The 16,957-nt window shown below is 38.8% G+C and overlaps 1 protein-coding gene across 1 annotated transcript; it reads left to right on the forward strand.

Moving 5' to 3' along the window:
• The first annotated feature begins 8,192 nt into the window (after positions 1-8,192).
• LOC141788924 (regulator of G-protein signaling 21-like) lies at positions 8,193-10,520 on the forward strand. The gene is made up of 5 exons (XM_074668092.1): positions 8,193-8,308; positions 8,412-8,498; positions 9,177-9,238; positions 9,450-9,616; positions 9,746-10,520. Exons 1-5 carry the CDS (start codon positions 8,211-8,213, stop codon positions 9,938-9,940), a joined length of 609 nt encoding a protein of 202 aa, XP_074524193.1. The 5' UTR covers positions 8,193-8,210; the 3' UTR covers positions 9,941-10,520.
• The last annotated feature ends 6,437 nt before the right edge of the window (positions 10,521-16,957 follow it).

The raw sequence follows: 16,957 nt of genomic DNA on the forward strand, positions 1-16,957 counted from the left end.
ATACACTTTACAAGCACCCTGTGTCCGTTCACAATGAATAATTCAAACACACCTTCAGAGGTGAGAAGTGTTTGGTGTATGTGAGCAGGGCTGTCAGTCAGATGTTTCTCTGGCTGAAATTGCTTCAGGCTTTTTGAAGCCGCTGCAGAATCAGAATCAGAATCATAGTCACCTTTATTTGCCGAGGGACTTCCAATGAGTATAAGGAAGTTGACTGCAGATTTCTTACTGTACTCTCTCTATACAACATAAATAAAAAAAACAAAAACAAAAGGGAGTTTAAATAAGTAAAAAAATAAAACTTTTTTAAGAAATATTTAAACATCTAAAGATGCAATGAAGAGGATCTGTTTTAATCGGAGTACCTTGCCACATTTTGGTCCAGAGTCTCACACACACAGTTTTAAAATACTTTTAACAAGGCGTGTGTTTGTTTTGGAATTAAATGGAGACTAGATTAAAAAAAAAAAAAAAAAAAAAATCCTTTGGTCAAGATAACTTTTTACTGGTTACAACGTGCCGAGGTAAGGTATTTATCAGTACAGTTACGAAGCACTTTGGTTTGAAACGTTACATCAAGCAAGATGTGACTGTAGTAGCCGGCTATGTGTAGCGCTATCGGCAGCCTGGTGCTGCTCCAATGTATCTGTAGGGCTACATGAAAATAAGTAAACACTGGCAGTTTGTAAGTAGTTTAGTAGCACAATTTTGGCGCAGCTGACAGCCTGGTGCTCTAAGACAAGTCCGTAATGTGTAATTTTAGTTAATCCTGGTTAGCTATGTCCTGCCAGTCATCTACCAAGCAAAGCCAAGGTAACCTCACTCTTCATTTTGTTGATAGACTCCCAAGTTTTAGCAGACCACAGCAGAATAACTGCTGACTGTGGGTTGGAATGAACATTATCACAAACAGTTTGGCCCCTGTGTTAGCCCTTTTCTGTCCAACATTTAGGCTCCAGTGTCCACCATCACTACAAAATTAATCACAGAAATCGTTTTCAGCAGAGTTCACTACTAAACATCGTCAGCCAGTGTGGGGTCGTCATAGAGACCCAGATGTGTCGTAAATCAATCCAGTCCTGCTCGATCTGATCGGGAGGCTAAGAAGTAGCAATTTGAAATAACCTGTAAAGTAATATTTGCGCTGATAATCTCATTTATAGTGAGGGTTACAATTAGGCATATATCTAAGAGGGAGATTTTTTTTTCAAGATCACTTAGAAACTCCTCACAGCCCCTTTAAGTTAAATAATGCAATGTAACCAGAGATAGCAACAAAAATGTGCCAAGGATAAAAATAGCCAAGCGGACTGAAGTTGTGCATGAGGTATTTGCATTTTAAGGAAGATATAATTGTCTATCAGTGTGATGGCCTGTGGGAAGAAACTGTCCCTGTGTCTTGGTGTTGTGTCATCTCCCTTCAAGGGTTGACAAATCAATCTGCAGGGCAGTAAAGCATGATTAAAACCAGAACAGCTGAATATCCTCCATGCTAACAGGCTAACTGGAGTGCCACACGTTAGGTTGCTGACTCAAAAGTGTCAGTGCAGAGAAACTGTTTTGTTTTTTTTATCAATTGATTTACTTATTTTGGCATCTTTGGTTTGATGCTCAATGATAATTACCTCTGTTAGCCATGTTAAAAATAAATGAGCTATCAGGGCAACAAAGCTACAGGATCCTGTCATAATCCCATGTGTTGTGTTGTCATTCAGTCCCATAGTAGATTGTGTGTGTGTGTGTGTGTGTGTGTGTGTGTGTGTGTGTGTGTGTGTGTGTGTGTGTGTGTGCGTGTGTGTGCGCGTGTGTGTGTGTGTGTGTTTTGGCTTTCACAGTTTGTCTTAAACTATGTGAAAGCAGCATCAGTCAGAACAGATAAGAGAGGGTTCACAGGTGTTTCCCAGCTAACCCGCCCACTCTGACCTACACTCCACGTGAGCAAAGGTTTTCAGGTTGCACGTGCAGAGATCAGGCACAGCTGTGCTGTCAGGGTTTAATCCCAAACTCCTATCTCCTTTCATTTATCACAACTTATCATTACGTTTCTTTCACTCTTTGGAGCACAGTGGTGTTTATGTTTGCAGCGCACACAGACGCTTGACTTCACTGAGCCTTTTTCAGTCCAAGCAAACAGTTTCATCTCTAAAAGTGAGATTAAATCAACATTTACAAGATTTTTGTGTATTTACACGCAGGACTTGATCCTTAATTTAACATGAAGTGTGAGGCATTTGGGGCTATTTACTTGCAGTAGTTTGCAGTTTAAGAAAAATAAACAACTTCACATTAATTGAAAATACTTAAAATAGATTACTACAATTGTAAAAAACGATTTAAGTATATACAAGTTTTATAATAAATATAAAGATAGACATTTTTTCATCTAGTCTGACATCATAAAACATTATTCAGGGCTTTAGAAGTCTAAAAAGCAGAATCCCAAAACTTAACATACCAGACAAAAAGATTAGAAGTGGCTGCAACCCTGTCTGTTAATCTAATATGATCCCTTTATTATTCTGTGCTTTTGTTCCTCATTGTTCTGAAAGCACGTGTTGTTGTCTACTTCCTTGACGTCCCTGATGTTCTGCACATCTTTCTTCAAACACTTTTTAAAAACAAAGGTCAGCAGACAGTTTGACGATGCCACTAACAAACCAAAACGGGGACAAACTCCACACGTGGGTGCTGGGAATCACCTCCTGCGTAAGGCCCTCCGCATAGACCTCGTGTCTCAGTGGAAACTTGGCTCTGCTCTTCATCCACTTCTAAACAGACGGCTGCTTACACACAGTCTGCACATCATAATAAACACACAATGTGAACACAGCGTTTTTACTGAGCTTGGCTCCAAACTGGAGCAAACTGTGATAATCTCAACGCAGCAGGTGACGCAGATGCATTAAAGCAGATAACCCAGAACAGATTGTGATTAGTCTTTACATGCAGAATCTATGTACCCTATTTCTGGGATGTGATGTCAGTGTCTAACATTGTTACTGAAACCAGGAATCCTCTTCAGCAACATGTCAATCACACAAGGGCTGATGGGAAATTACCATCAAAACAGTTTTAAGATGTACCCGACGAGTGCATTTACACTACCAGTCAAAAGTTTCACAACAGCCCAGTTGTTCCAGTTTTTTATTGAAATTCAAAAAAAGTCTCCCAAAACTGGAAAAAATAATAACAATTTCACAATTACACGAAAAGGCCCTTTAACAACTTCAAGCTGTTCTGTAGCAATAGAGACTGGTCAAACCTTGGAAGTTGGTGCTCCCAATTCCTAGAGGTGTCCCAAGTTTTCTTGTTATCCTTCCAAGGCAATTCATAATGAAAGAGGGACAGAGCATCAGAACATTTCAAGAAACAAATCTTTCCTCCAGAGAAACTAAGTCAAAGAGAGGTCGGTGAGTCCAACTCCCTTCAGCATCTAAAGACACTCAGAAACAGGGGCTGGAAACTCTGTCAGGAAGAGGTCTGGCAGACCCAAAGCCACAAAAAAATAAGAAGACAAGTTTCTGAGTTCTGAGAAGAACAACAGCTTCAAGCATCACAGCTTTTAGGATGTGGTAGTGTTGCAGTCCCAGTGTCAGTTACTGTGAAGAGGAGACTTTGAGATGCAGCTTTGACAGGTTAGACAGCAGAAAGGACAGCCGTCACTGAGACAGAGAAGAAAAAGAGGATTGACTGGGCCATCAAACACCACCAATGGACTTCTGAAGATGGGAAAAAGGTGCTATGAGTTAATGAATCAAAGTTTGAAATCTTTGCTTTACTACACAGGATTTTTGTATGCTGTACTTCGAGTAGGTGAAAAGGTGGTACCACAGTGTGTGACATCAACACATTGGAGCAGGGGTCTGCAAACTTAACTTTCAAAGGAGTCGTTTTGCCTCAGCTCACCTGGATTAGAGACACTCTGAAGCCACAAAATCAACTTTATCTTCACAATAGAGACAAAGTGTATAAAATTTTATACAAATTTGGAATCTTGTGAATAATTATCAAAATGAGAAGCTTTTTAAATTTATACAATTGTGATGTCTTGTTTGTTTGTTTTTTTAACATTGCAAGTATTTCCAAATGTTTGAAATTTAAAGAAAACTGCATTAAAAAAAAGGGAATTCAAGAATTTGCAAAAATTTCAATAAAAATAAAATTTCAAAAATTAGTACAAAGATATTCAAAAATAAGTAAAAAAAAAACATGCAGATTCATTAAAAAAAAATGAAATTAAATGAATTTAAAAAAAATTGAAATAATTGAATTTGATAGCATATATTGAAAATATTGCCCATCCCATATTTTTGTTGTTTGTCAATGTTTTTCCACAAACCAATCATGTATAGTTAGATGGCACATTGTCACATAAATGAATCCATTTACACAGAATTAAAATTTTTATTTTCTTCTAGATTTGTCTTGTTGTTGATTTAGTTTTCTTGGGCATGGAAGGTTGGTGGGTTGTTGATGTTCTAGAAAGTGAATTAGAGGGATGGCAGGGTTTTTGCAAGATGTGATGCATTTTTAGTTCAACAAAAATTCAATGAATGATTTTTTTAAAGTGTCTGTGTCTTTAATCATTAATACCCTCTGTGAGAAAAAAGGAGTTAAAGAGCTGCATGAGGCCCCAGCTTAAAGACCCTTGCATTAGGAGAAACATAATGGTCTGGGGCTGTTTTGCTGGATCCAGGGTCTAAGGCTACCAGCACAGTCTCAGTCTGACCCAAACCCTATGAAGCTGGTTTGAGATGAACTGGGCAGACAAATAAAAGCAAAGAAACCTACAAATGGCCAACATTTAGAGGAACTTTTGCTGGAGCACAGCTTGGGTGAACTTCCTTTAAAATATTTGTTTTCCATCGTACAAAGAATGACATGAGTACGCCCAACTGTTATATCTGATAAAAGTGGATACTTCAATGAGTCAAAGGTAAAAATAAATTTAGGTTGTAAGAGTTATTCCATGATTTTTTTTCAACGTTTACTTTTTCGATACTTTCATTTTAAAGTGCAATGAGACACGAGACTGCACCATTCCTAATTAAAAGGAACAAAAAATGGAAAAATTGGGCTGATCTGAAACTTTTGACTGGTTGTGTATTCTGTGCTGTAATGTTCTCTAAATTAACCTTTTGTACCAAACTGCCGCCAAAACAGTGTATTCATTTGGAAGCATTTCAGTGACTTCAGATTTGTGTTTGTCTTCTCTGTGTCAGCACGCGCGTGTATGTGTGTGTTTGTGTGTGTGTGTGTGTGTGTGTGTGTGTGTGTGTGTGTGTGTGTGTGTGTGTGTGTGTGTGTGTGTGTGTGTGTGTGTGTGTGTTAGTTACAATGACAAACATTTCCACAATAGCCGACTTGTATGCAAACAGTGACCGAGTGGAAACACAGCAGAGTGGACAGTGCCAAGAGAAGCTTGTGAGGGTGACTCTGTGCACAAAAACCTGACCTGCAAGTTTGTCTGAACAACAATCAAACATTTGATCCATCCAACATCCTGCTATGTTAGTCAACAGTGGAAAGAAACAGGGTCAGTGTGTGGTGTGAATGCGAGGACATACAGACACACGACAGCAGGCATGAGGTCTGCTGAAAGCTCAGAGGAGAAGGTTGGATGTAGACTGTACAGATTTTGGTTCATCATTTGAACTGATCACCTACATCTGCTGCTCTTACTTTTAACTGTTATAATTTCAGTGTTTCCTCATCTAACATCACATTTGTAGAATTCAGTTGAACACATTGCATGAATGTTAAAAGAAAACATGCTGCAAACAACCCAAGTTAAAAATATGCAAAACCTAATGAGACTGTGATGATATGACTCATCCATCGTGTTGAGCAGGTCGCATTTTCCACATGGGGAATGCCGTGGTGGGGCTTTTATCGAGTGTGATGTTGCATTTTCAGCATATGCTTTATTTTTTACAGCGTCATCATTAGCAGAAGGATTAGATTAAATAATTGGGTATAATTTAATTATAATAATAATTATAATAATTGGGTATTAATACCCAAGTGAACTGAATCCTATCATGTTTGTTTTATGAGCTTGTTGCTGTTTTAGATTTTGTGAGCCCCAGAAAATTTCCATTTCCAGCAGCAGTGTGTTTACACAACAAAAAAGGGCCCAAACAACCAAAGCAAGGTAAGTGTTTGACCTTAGTTTGTTTCTCAGATCAAAATGAAACCTTGTTTCCACACTTTAAGTGCTAATCTTGCATCCACTCATTATAAATAGGGAAGGGTACCGAATAAGGTACTTTTTTAGGTATCGACCAAATTCAGTCAAAAGTACCTAGTACCGATTCACGCAAAATCGAAAGGTACCATGTTTAGGTACCTAAATGCATCCTTGTGACTGCGAGGGGGTAGAAGAGTACGTGATTTTCCATGCTGGACATGAGCACAGCATGGCAAGGTTATATATTGAAGAATAAATATGTTAAATTGAAAAAACTTTTGAGATGTTATTCTGAAAAAAATGAATATTTTTTACCACATAAACACAAAAAAGTATCGGAAGTTGGTACCGTTGAGTACCAGCACAAATTGCCAAGTACCGGGCATAGGTACTGTATCGTTTCAAATGTAAAAGGTACCCATCCCTAATTATAAGTGTGTCATTTTAGCACTTTGTGGAGTGATGCTGGTTTAATCATGGAGTCAAAAGACTTTTGAATTAGGAGATTAGAACGGTGCCACATTAAAGTGACAGTTAACATTTTACATCCTTGGGATTAATTGCTTTTAAAAAGTAAAAGTTGTATTTTATTTTTTCATTTCAGAGTTCCTCTCAACAGATCTGACACTTTCCCTTCTGATCGCATTTTAAGAAGCACTTATTCCTCTTCCTCGTTCATCATAAATCAATTACATGACCTTTTTCTGCAAACACACCGTTAGCTCAGCAACAGCTAATTAAACACAGACATTTGATAACAGGTGCTGCACTCTTTATCAGAGCTAGCTGCTTCTGTGCTGTTGATGTGTTTAATGAAGCTCCTCTTTTGAACCTTTAAAGGAGAAAGATTGTTTCTCTGTCATGCTTGCTGAGCCACCACCTCAGAGAAACATCCACTGGTGTGCATGCAGGTGTTCAACTTTGATAACCTCGGCGTGTTCACTGTCTGATGATCCTGATACCCTCATGCCGACAGTCCTGCTCCCTCTAACCTCTTCCTTCAGCGCTGAAGCCTCTGCTTGTTGACTTTAATAAGATCTTCTGCCCGTGCATGTGTTTGTTGACGGGGGATCAGTTCCCCTGGCAGCAACGGATTCTCTCAGCTCCTGAAAAGAGCAAAGCTGAAATCTAACTACCCATCTTTGCTATAAATGGTCAAAATCTATCTGAGGTGAGGCTCACTGACTGGTTGTTTCTGTACGTTTCCATTTGGAGGAAACTGTCACTGGAGTTAAACACCAAAAATTCAGTATGTTCCATGACATGTCACAGATTCACACCTCAATATTTTACCCTTAAATCACCCTGTTGTGAATGACGGGCGGATTCAAACACGGTTTGATCATTAACTTGTGCTAAAATGAGAGGAATGTGAAGCGTTGCATTCTGCAGTGTTTGAGACACAGACAGAGGGAGGAGGAAATTGCATCATGTTTGTACCAACCTGTCGTATTTCTTCATGTCGTGGTGACAAACGTGATGCTTCACACATCCACACCCCGTGTGAGTCACTTTTTAAATATGAGCACTGTAGGTAGAGTTACACAGTCACTATGAATCAACTTTCCAACACATTTAAGATGTATTTAATACTGTGAAATAAATGCAAAGTGAGCATGTCATAACCTAAGATTCTTTCTAAAAGTCTGGAAAAAATCACACCGTGACTGTGTTACGCAAAATGCTCTGAAAATGAAAGAAAAACACACAAGAAGGAAAAGAAGACTTCCATCATCCCCTGACAGGACTTATTTTAGAAATAAGAGTCTACTCTTTACGTCAGATCTTGACCTTCCCAATGGAAGCCCACAGGATACTGAGGGGGAGATGTTTATGCAGTGACAGCCTATCGCTGCCTCAGGCCCCCGAGAGTCATACCAGGGCAAGTCACTGTTTACACAGCCAGAGCCAACCACGTTACAGACCTGTCAGTCCAGGCCCCGCCTCCAGACTGCAGGTTGTGGAAGAGAAACTATAAAGTTCCCCAGCAAGGCAAGAGGGAGTCAGAGGACAGAGAAACATGAGAGAAGATCCTGCTGGATTGATTTCATCCCAAAACATGGCGTTCACTGACTGTATGAAAACTACTGACCTGCCCGCAGAGAGGAAGGGGATAAAGTAAGTTTAATGAAAACTTTTACCTTTATTTTGACATTTTCAAATTAATTTTCAAGATATGCGCTGCCATGGCAACAAATAATAATTCATTTTGTCTTTCCAGGAGGAGAAACTGGAGGAATAGGATAGGACTTTTACTGAAGGCAAACTCTTCCCACTCGATTTTACAGCTGAGGAACAAAACTTACAGGTAGGTTTTTTGTTTGTTTTTTTCAAATCAACTAATCTATACCTTATACAAGATCTTTTATTTATATTTTTATTTATTTATTTATATGGATTTTAATTGTATTTTCTTAATTGATATCGTGTTTTTTTTTTTCAAATCTTGAGAATATTTTACCTTTCTTATTTATTATGATGTTTAACAAGTAAATTATTGGATTACAAAGATTTAAGGCACATAAATGATTTTTCTTGAATTACAGCCTTAAAAAACAACAACAACAAAAAACAGTAAAGCAAAGTCAAACCATCTTAAAATAATAAATAACTTTAATTTCTTAATAATATATCTTTCCTAGACATTTTAAAGTTTTTTTTACTATTATTTTCAATGAACCAGGTTTATTAAAATCAATTTTTCACAGACTCCTAGAGAACAGAAGTCTGATTGACAAGCATTCAAATTTTTGATAAAGATCAAGAGTTTGATGTGTAACCACAACAACCTTGTAAACAATCTGCTTTAAAAACATTTAGTGAAACCATGCACTGAGTTTCTGCAAACTATTCTGTAATAAGTCACCCAAAAGACTTTCACCAGGAGTTTAACTATGACAGTATCATCTGAAACTTGATTTAAAACTTGTCCTGATCTCTTCTTTCACTGAGTATGTCTAATTGGATCTGTGCCCTCTTCCCGCAGGCCGACTGTTGATGACGTCAGCCAATGGGCCCAGTCGCTTGACACACTCCTCAGTCATAAATGTAGGTTTCATTTGCTGCATTATTGCTGTACGATTACATAAAAAGCCTCAAAGGTCACACAGTTACTGTGTGCTGAGTGATGGCAGTTTTATAGCCTCAGTAAAGCAAAGCCTGTAATGGCTCTGCACTTACTTTGGCCTTCATTAATGTGCAAACAGTCGCCTGCATTGTCCTTTAACACCTCTTTCTCTCCTCTCATTCCCTCCCACAGATGGGAAAGCTGCTTTCTGTATCTTCCTGAAGTCTGAATTCTGTGAGGAGAACATTGAGTTTTGGACAGCGTGTGAGGATTACAAGGCCCAGACGTCGCACAAAGAGCTGGTGTCCAGGGCCAACAACATTTATGAGTTGTTCATTAAAAATGAAGCTCCGAAAGAGGTAACAGAATCAAACATTTGACAACTTTCTTCTAACTCTGTGAAAACAGATCCTATGAGCCAACGAGCGTCATGAATAAACCAGAAACACTTTGTTAAAAATAGACACCAACTCTCTTTCTGTTTGCAGATTAACCTGGATTTCCACACCAAAAACGCCATCATACAAAGCCTCCATGAGCCCAACACGACCAGCTTCCTGGCAGCTCAGAGAAAAGTCTACAGCCTGATGGAGAACAACTCGTACCCCAGATTTATCCTCTCAGACCTCTACAGAGAACTGTGTGAAGCAGCCAGGGGAGAGGGCAAGCTCATTAAGTCCTAGTCAAACTAGACACCCGGTCCTGAAGTCATTTGTTTACCGCTGGGACTCTGTGAATAGAGCGCTGATGATGATCATTCCAGGCACTGCCTCAGGATAATAGACCCAAATGCAAATCTTGGGCATAAACATCACGAGCAAGTGTGGGAAATGCAAAACTGAAGCCATTTTTATTCCATCCTACTGAGAGGGTTCGACATAAGGAGCGGGGCTGATTAGGCAGGAGGCTTTATGCTGCTGCAGACAGCACACTGAGCATCTCTACCAACAGATGGGATAGAGTTGATATCTCCTTCACCGGGTCATTAACCTGCATTTTTTATTTAAACTTTTATATTTTGACATTTTCAGCAATGATACAACACCTTTACTCACAGCTGCATTCAAACCACTTGACTCCACTTCTTACTGACACACTTTTAAACATTTCTCTCACTCCATATGTGACCCTGGTGTATTGTGCCAATGGATTTTCTTGTGTTTACATAAAAAGTGCAATCATTATTTATAAAACATACTGTATGTTTAACACAATAATAAAATATGATGTAAATATTGTGACATTGAATATGTTGAATGTAAATTAAAGCCTGGGGCAGCTGGACTGCTTGCAAAATAAAATGTCATATACTTAACACACGTCTAAGTGGCATTTATTTCTTCATTATTTCTGCAGCCAAACATATTTTTAGGATCATTACAGTCTTATGAAATCAAACTCCTCTTGTTCCTCATTTGTCTCTAAAAACCACAGGATAAGTGGTCAGTTTTCAGCAGTGTTACATGCTGTGTAAATATCAGCAAACTCTGCTTCTTGACAAGGAATATGTTCTCCATTAGGGGGCGATATGGGCAAAATATGCCAAGATGTTTTAATGGCAGGATAAGAACCTGGATTTGTTGCTTTTCATAATCAGATTATTTTGACGTGCAAACATTTTTAGCCCTATTTTTTAATCCTGCATTCATTCAATTCAATTATTTTTCTGCACATTTCTTTTCTTTATAACATTTACCTAGCCTCGTGTCCTACAATGTGATTTTTTAAAAACATTTTTAAATAGATAAATTAATTTAAAGATACAAATATATTTATTCAAAGAAGTCAGCAGTAAGAAGTTTTTCGTTTTTGCAAAATGTACAGAGCTTTAGCTTTGTCCAAATGTTTGTGAGACGTTGCCAGAAAAACTTTATTTTTGTTTGTGCATTTGACAGAAAATGCAAATGCACACATAGTCATGTGATTAATTTCAGTGACACGATTAATACATTTTAACTCTAGCCTGAATAGGTGGAGTTTATTATCTCGAAGAAACGGGTGTACTTGGAGGATATTTGGTCTTTAATGCTCTGACTTGTTTACAGTCAAACTCGACACGTGATGCATGAGAATATTTGGAGCGAAGAGAGAACTTTAACAATAAATCTCAATTATTACAAACTTGCACATGAGGGCATGCACAAAGATGACGATGGACTAAGATATCGTCTTTTGCTGATGCAATCTATTAGTGTTTGCACGCCACATGTGTGCCGCCATGCGTGCAGACAAAACTAAGACATGAGAGGTTCATGCTCTTTAGACTTTTTGAAGAAAGTTTGCTCTTGTTCTTTCTAACATCATCACTGCTGGATTTAATACTTACCTGTCAATTGTCTTAAACCTGTGTTAACAGATATGTTTGGCCCTGCAAACAGTCGTGCTCAATGTGCAAATATGATTATCGTTGAATTTAATAACAGGCTGGAAAACAATCAGATCTAAATATGCAGAGACAGAGTGACTGTATTCTTCAATGAATTAAGTTGGTGTTGAACATAAGTCCAATGTTTACTCTGTTAATCTCTAACAAATCCTCAGAGAAATGTCTTGCCCTTTTGTGCTCCATTAGCAACTATGATTCGTAACTGCCTGTAAAAATAAAGTCATGAGCAGGTAGATTACAGCAGGCTAAAGAAGTGAACTCTTCAAAGTCAAAAGTTAAAAAGGAGGGAGCTGCACTGTTTATTACAGTGTGCGTGCAATGGTACAGCTTCTTTTATGCTGTCTTAAAATCCAGATATCACCAAACATGTTCTGTTACAATGGTTTTCACTGATCTTCTTTCCCATTCATATAATCAAAGAGAACCTGATATTTGTTTCCAATAACTTAGCAAAGAAAACCAGCCTTCTTATTGACTTTATGGTAGACTTCACCCAGCAGAGCAGAAGCAAACAGCTGTTTCTCTGACGCCAACAAGGAACTGCCAACATCCAACACACGACAGAAAGTTGACCTTATTATCGCGACTTACAACTTGATAAATCAATTGGTTTTTACTTATTTTCAATGACTCTTTTAACTGTGTCAAAACATTAAAAAGAAACATGTTTTTAAGGTCAACTCAGTTAGAATAAAAAAAAAAACTAAAAAAGCCCAAATAAATTAACAGGTCATCTGCTGTTTACGACTCGTCCAATAGGGAAATGTTCACTCTTAACCACGGATCAGATTCTAGATGGTACTGTCTCTGCTTATTCCTCCTTTCATGTGTAAAATTCCATAAAAGGCTTTTGAGGCCAAGAAGCTGCTGTGATGTGTGACGTGTTTGAGTTTCGTGTTATCAAGTTTCTATGATCAAAAACGTCTATCAGCACAAATTCTTTTGCAAAACTTCCCTAACAAAATACAAAAACCCAGTCAGTGTTTATCCATTTTGAGACTGCAGAAAACATGACAGTGCAGGATGGTGACAAAAAGTCACCTGAAAGAAACTAAATTGATATCCAGGCATTGTACCTTTAAAACTTTGGAGGCGCGGCCACTCACTCTGATCGACAGCTCCAAACATGGTATTTGTTTTGTATGCTAAATGTTCTGACGCTATGGTTACAGTGCAACTAATAGCTCTGTCATCTAAGCCAGTGTTTGTTTGACTGCAGCTAAACTCCGCCTCCAAAAATGACAATCATTACATCACTAAAATAGATCAACGATGGCCTGCAATTAATTCGTGTGGTGGAAAATAAACAACAGAAGTTAACACCCTGACAACTAGGTGTAAACAACTTCCATGTGATTTTTCCTAATTCAAACGTGACGAAAGGAAAGTATGCAAAAAGTAATCAAATGATGGCGTCCAAATCTCGGAATTAAAATTTATTTGAATGACTTTTCTGCACTGATGATTGTGTGACGGTAAGACTGTGACAGCGGTTAGAGAATACCACGTGAATGCTTGCTGTACTTAAAATGGCATGCAAACAGATTGTTTTGATAAACAAAGCCGTGAGACAAATGTTCACGTGGTGACATATTTTAAGAGACAATGTTTGAAATGTTTCCTCATATCGGAACATTTCATTCCCTCACTGCAGCCGATGGAGGCCACGTCATCTCAGCTCTCCTGCTCTCCAACGGTGTTTGCTGACTTGAGAGCAGGAAGAGAAAAACAGCCTGACTGACAGCAGAGAGTCCTCCTCTGCCTGCAGAGTGTCTGCTCTCTGATACTCGAGCTGCTTCCAGTGGTGAACTCATAGTAAAGGTTGACAGTGTCCAGACCCCCGGACGAGGCTCCTGACAGGCTGACAGCTCCCGCTCTCTGCTCAGACCTGTGGCCTGCTGTCTGAGTGTAATGAGATCATCTTTTACTCCAGCAGAAGTGGAGGCTCTACTTTCCCACAGGTTAGAGACACAGATCGATGACCTGAGTGCTTGTACTAAGAGTCCAGACTGGCTGGGAGTGTGTGCAAACTGTGATATTAATGCTTTCTGTCGTCCTTTTTTGAATTATTAAAATCCTCTGTCCTCTTTTCATTTTTAAAATTATCAAACAAAAAAACAAGCCACACCATCAGCAACAACCAACTATCCTTCTACATTTTCCTCATCCTCCCACAGCTGCTACATTTAATTCAGACGAAGCAGTTTTTAAGGCCACAGCTCAAAGGAGCTGCTGTTTACATTTTCTCAAGCATAGCTTGGCAGTGAGGAGCATTTTTTTCTGGTTAGCATGAAATAGTCTGAGTCTTTTGATAACGAAAACTGCACATGCATGAAACAGCAGTATCAGCAAAGAGACATCGCAGCACGTTGTAAATAAGGGCTTCTACATACTCAACGAAATGAAAGTTACTCAAAGTTGTTTTGCAGCAGCTGTCAGATAAAAAGCGAGATGTTTTGTGTGGCATGAGGATTTATAATCCCTGCAATGATCTTGTTGAACCCTGGACTTTTCTCCACCACGATGTTCAGATTAGTAGGTTTAGTGATTAAGTGATTGTGTGTTTCTGATTCACAAGTGTCGGCTATTCAGTGCGTTTTACAAGAATGTAATCTGCATGCAGATAGATTCAGCAACACTCTGATCTACATTATTAAACTTAGATCCTTCTTGCTAACTTTCTTAAAAGTTCAGTGTTCTGAGTACCTGCTCTGTTCACACGTCAGCTAACTCGGACAGTGCACAGACTGTGTGGGGGAGGGGAACTGGCAGGGTGAAGTCTGTTCTATGCCAGGTTCAACTAATGTGGAAATTCGACTTCTTGCATAAAGCTATGACAAGTAAACACTGTACCTGCTAAACATCAGCGTTGGAAAAAGATGCTGTTAAAGACCCTGGGAGGACTTCAGGAGTGATGTTCAAATTGTCTCACTTCTACCTATTTGCCTCTTCATAATCCACTATTTCAAGTGAGATTATCAGCAATAAAGTAGGTCATTGTTATTTCTAATTTCTAAATGCTATTTCTCAGTATCTGTGGTGGGGTTGAATTTTCCTGAGAGAACATGAGCCCATTCACCACACAAACACCAAAATTAATTCCTCTGCTGAAAAAGATTTCTTGGATTTGTTTTGTAGTAATTGTGGACACTGGAGCTGGACTGCCAAAAAAAAGACACAAGAGCAAAAGAAAGCTAAACAAGAGAGTGAAACAGGGCTTAAGCTGTTTGTGATAGTATTCATAATGTTCATTCCAACCCTTATGCAGCACGATACACTGCAGTCATCTCTTGAAACTTAAGAGTCTATCAGTAAAATGAGGAGTGAGGTTAGAGTTGGTAGATGAGCACTGGTAGGACATAACCATGACCCACTAATGTTACATGTGTCTGACATGTCGCAGAGCACCAGGCTGTGAGTAACACTAAACAGTCTGCTCACTGTTTAAAAAAGAATACATTACCTCATTGCTTTGCATCCTGGGAAAACTTGTCTTGAACAATTGTTAAAGATGATCTGCTCTTCATTCAAGAGTCGTGTCTTTATGACAGTGGGTGATGCTGCTCATGGGAAACTGAGTCTTGACCCCTGAAAAACACAACTTATTCACTGCAATTCAACACTAAAGGTTAATCTTGAAAAAGTCTCCCTTCTGGATACATGCGCTTTAAAGTGAGATTATCAGCACCAATATTATAGGTTATTTTAAACTGCTACTTCTTAGCTCCCCCATTGGGTTGAGCAGAGCCAGATTGATTTATAGCATGTCTAAATCCGGACAACACCACGCCAGCTAATGATGTTGAAGGAGTGAAAGATACATCTGTGTTTTTCTCTGCTGAAAACAAATTTTGTGATTATTTTTTTATTGATGGTGGACACAGGAGCCTAGCTGTCAGACAGAAAAAGGACAGAGGAGCAGATGAAAGCTAAACAGGAGAGTGATACAGCCCGAGCTAAAGGCTAACACAGGGGGTAAACTGTATGTGCTAATATCCATTCCAACCCTCATGCAGCAGTTATTCTGCAGTGGTCTGTTCAAACTTGAGAGTCTATCAGTAAAATGAAGAGTGGGCTTACGTTAGCTCTGCTTGGTAGATGACTGGCAGGACAAAGCTAACGACATAGGTACAAACTGACAATGTTTACTTGTTGTCACGTTAGCCTACGGATACGTTGGAGCACCAGGCTGACGATAGCGCTACATATAGCCAGCTACTACAATATATATGTCACATTTCGAAATGTATCACTATGTAACTGTACTGATAAATACCTAACCTTGGAACATTATATCCAGTAGAACAAAGAAAATTTATTTTGAAGTCCAAAACAAACACACAACTAGCTAAAAGTCATTTATAACAGTGTGCAGAGACTTTGGGCCTGAAGGTGGCAAGGCAGTCCAATTAAGACAGATCCTCCTCATAGCATCTTTAAATGGACAGTTCTTGCTTACTTAAAATTAACTCTACCTATGGACTAAAAAAGTGACTAAACTAACATTTGTGGTATGATACTGTTACCTCACAGGGCCACCAGCTTGGATGCGAAGTCTTAGTTTAAATTGGGTCACAACACATTGTTGGACGATTTGGTCTGAACAGTTTACTTTTTGCCTAATGTCTGTTTATGTCTTTTTAAGACCTACTTCAAGTGTGTCAATCAACAGAGGAGCCAATTTTCGAACAGCTCTGCCCTGAAAGTTTCTTTTCTTCAAGACTTAATGAGGGTACTTATGAAAGTAAGGAGGAAAGAAACTCTACTCTTCTTTCTGCTCTTTGTTTTTAAATAAATCTCGGAGGAATTTGGACTCCATGCCAAACAGAAAACAATTTTAGGCCAAGTTGAAATCTTTCCCAGACATTTTAATAGATTTAACAATTATCAAGTCAAATAATCAACAAAAAAAGCATCACTTTTTGACTCACTGTGTGCTATTTTTCAAGGACTTTTCCTTGTCTGGGTAGAACTGCTGCTTTTCAACCGCTGCATGTGATAATGAGCAGTACAAATAAACTCGCCTTGACCTTCAAAGTGGGCCTACGCAGCACACATTCCGTTACCCTGCAGTCTTTGGCTATTTTTGAGTCTTAAATCTTTTGTAGCATCTGCATCAGAGATCATACACCACACCTCATAGTGTTATTTGTCTAACCTCAGGGAGATGCAAAGGTTAAAACAGTCATGAAAAGATAATGACATATTTAAGCACAAAGCATGCACAGTGGAGGTATGAGCATCCTACAGGGATGGAACAATGTCACAGTCAAGACTTTCTGTTTGCCAGTTCACGTGGCCTCACCTCAGATAG

This window comes from Halichoeres trimaculatus, unplaced genomic scaffold (assembly GCF_033239565.1).
Source record: "Halichoeres trimaculatus isolate MK-OKI-2021-1 unplaced genomic scaffold, fHalTri1.1 fHalTri1_scaffold_4, whole genome shotgun sequence".
Taxonomy (NCBI): Eukaryota; Metazoa; Chordata; class Actinopteri; order Labriformes; family Labridae; genus Halichoeres; species Halichoeres trimaculatus.

What these genes read in the sequence shown, in the direction of transcription:
- LOC141788924 (XM_074668092.1), top strand. Translation starts at nt 8,211, where the DNA reads ATGAGAGAAGATCCTGCTGGATTGATTTCATCCCAAAACATGGCGTTC. An exon ending in CTGAGGAACAAAACTTACAG is followed by an intron (nt 8,499 to 9,176) that starts GTAGGTTTTTTG and finishes CTCTTCCCGCAG; the next exon opens with GCCGACTGTTGATGACGTCA. An exon ending in AAAATGAAGCTCCGAAAGAG is followed by an intron (nt 9,617 to 9,745) that starts GTAACAGAATCA and finishes TTCTGTTTGCAG; the next exon opens with ATTAACCTGGATTTCCACAC.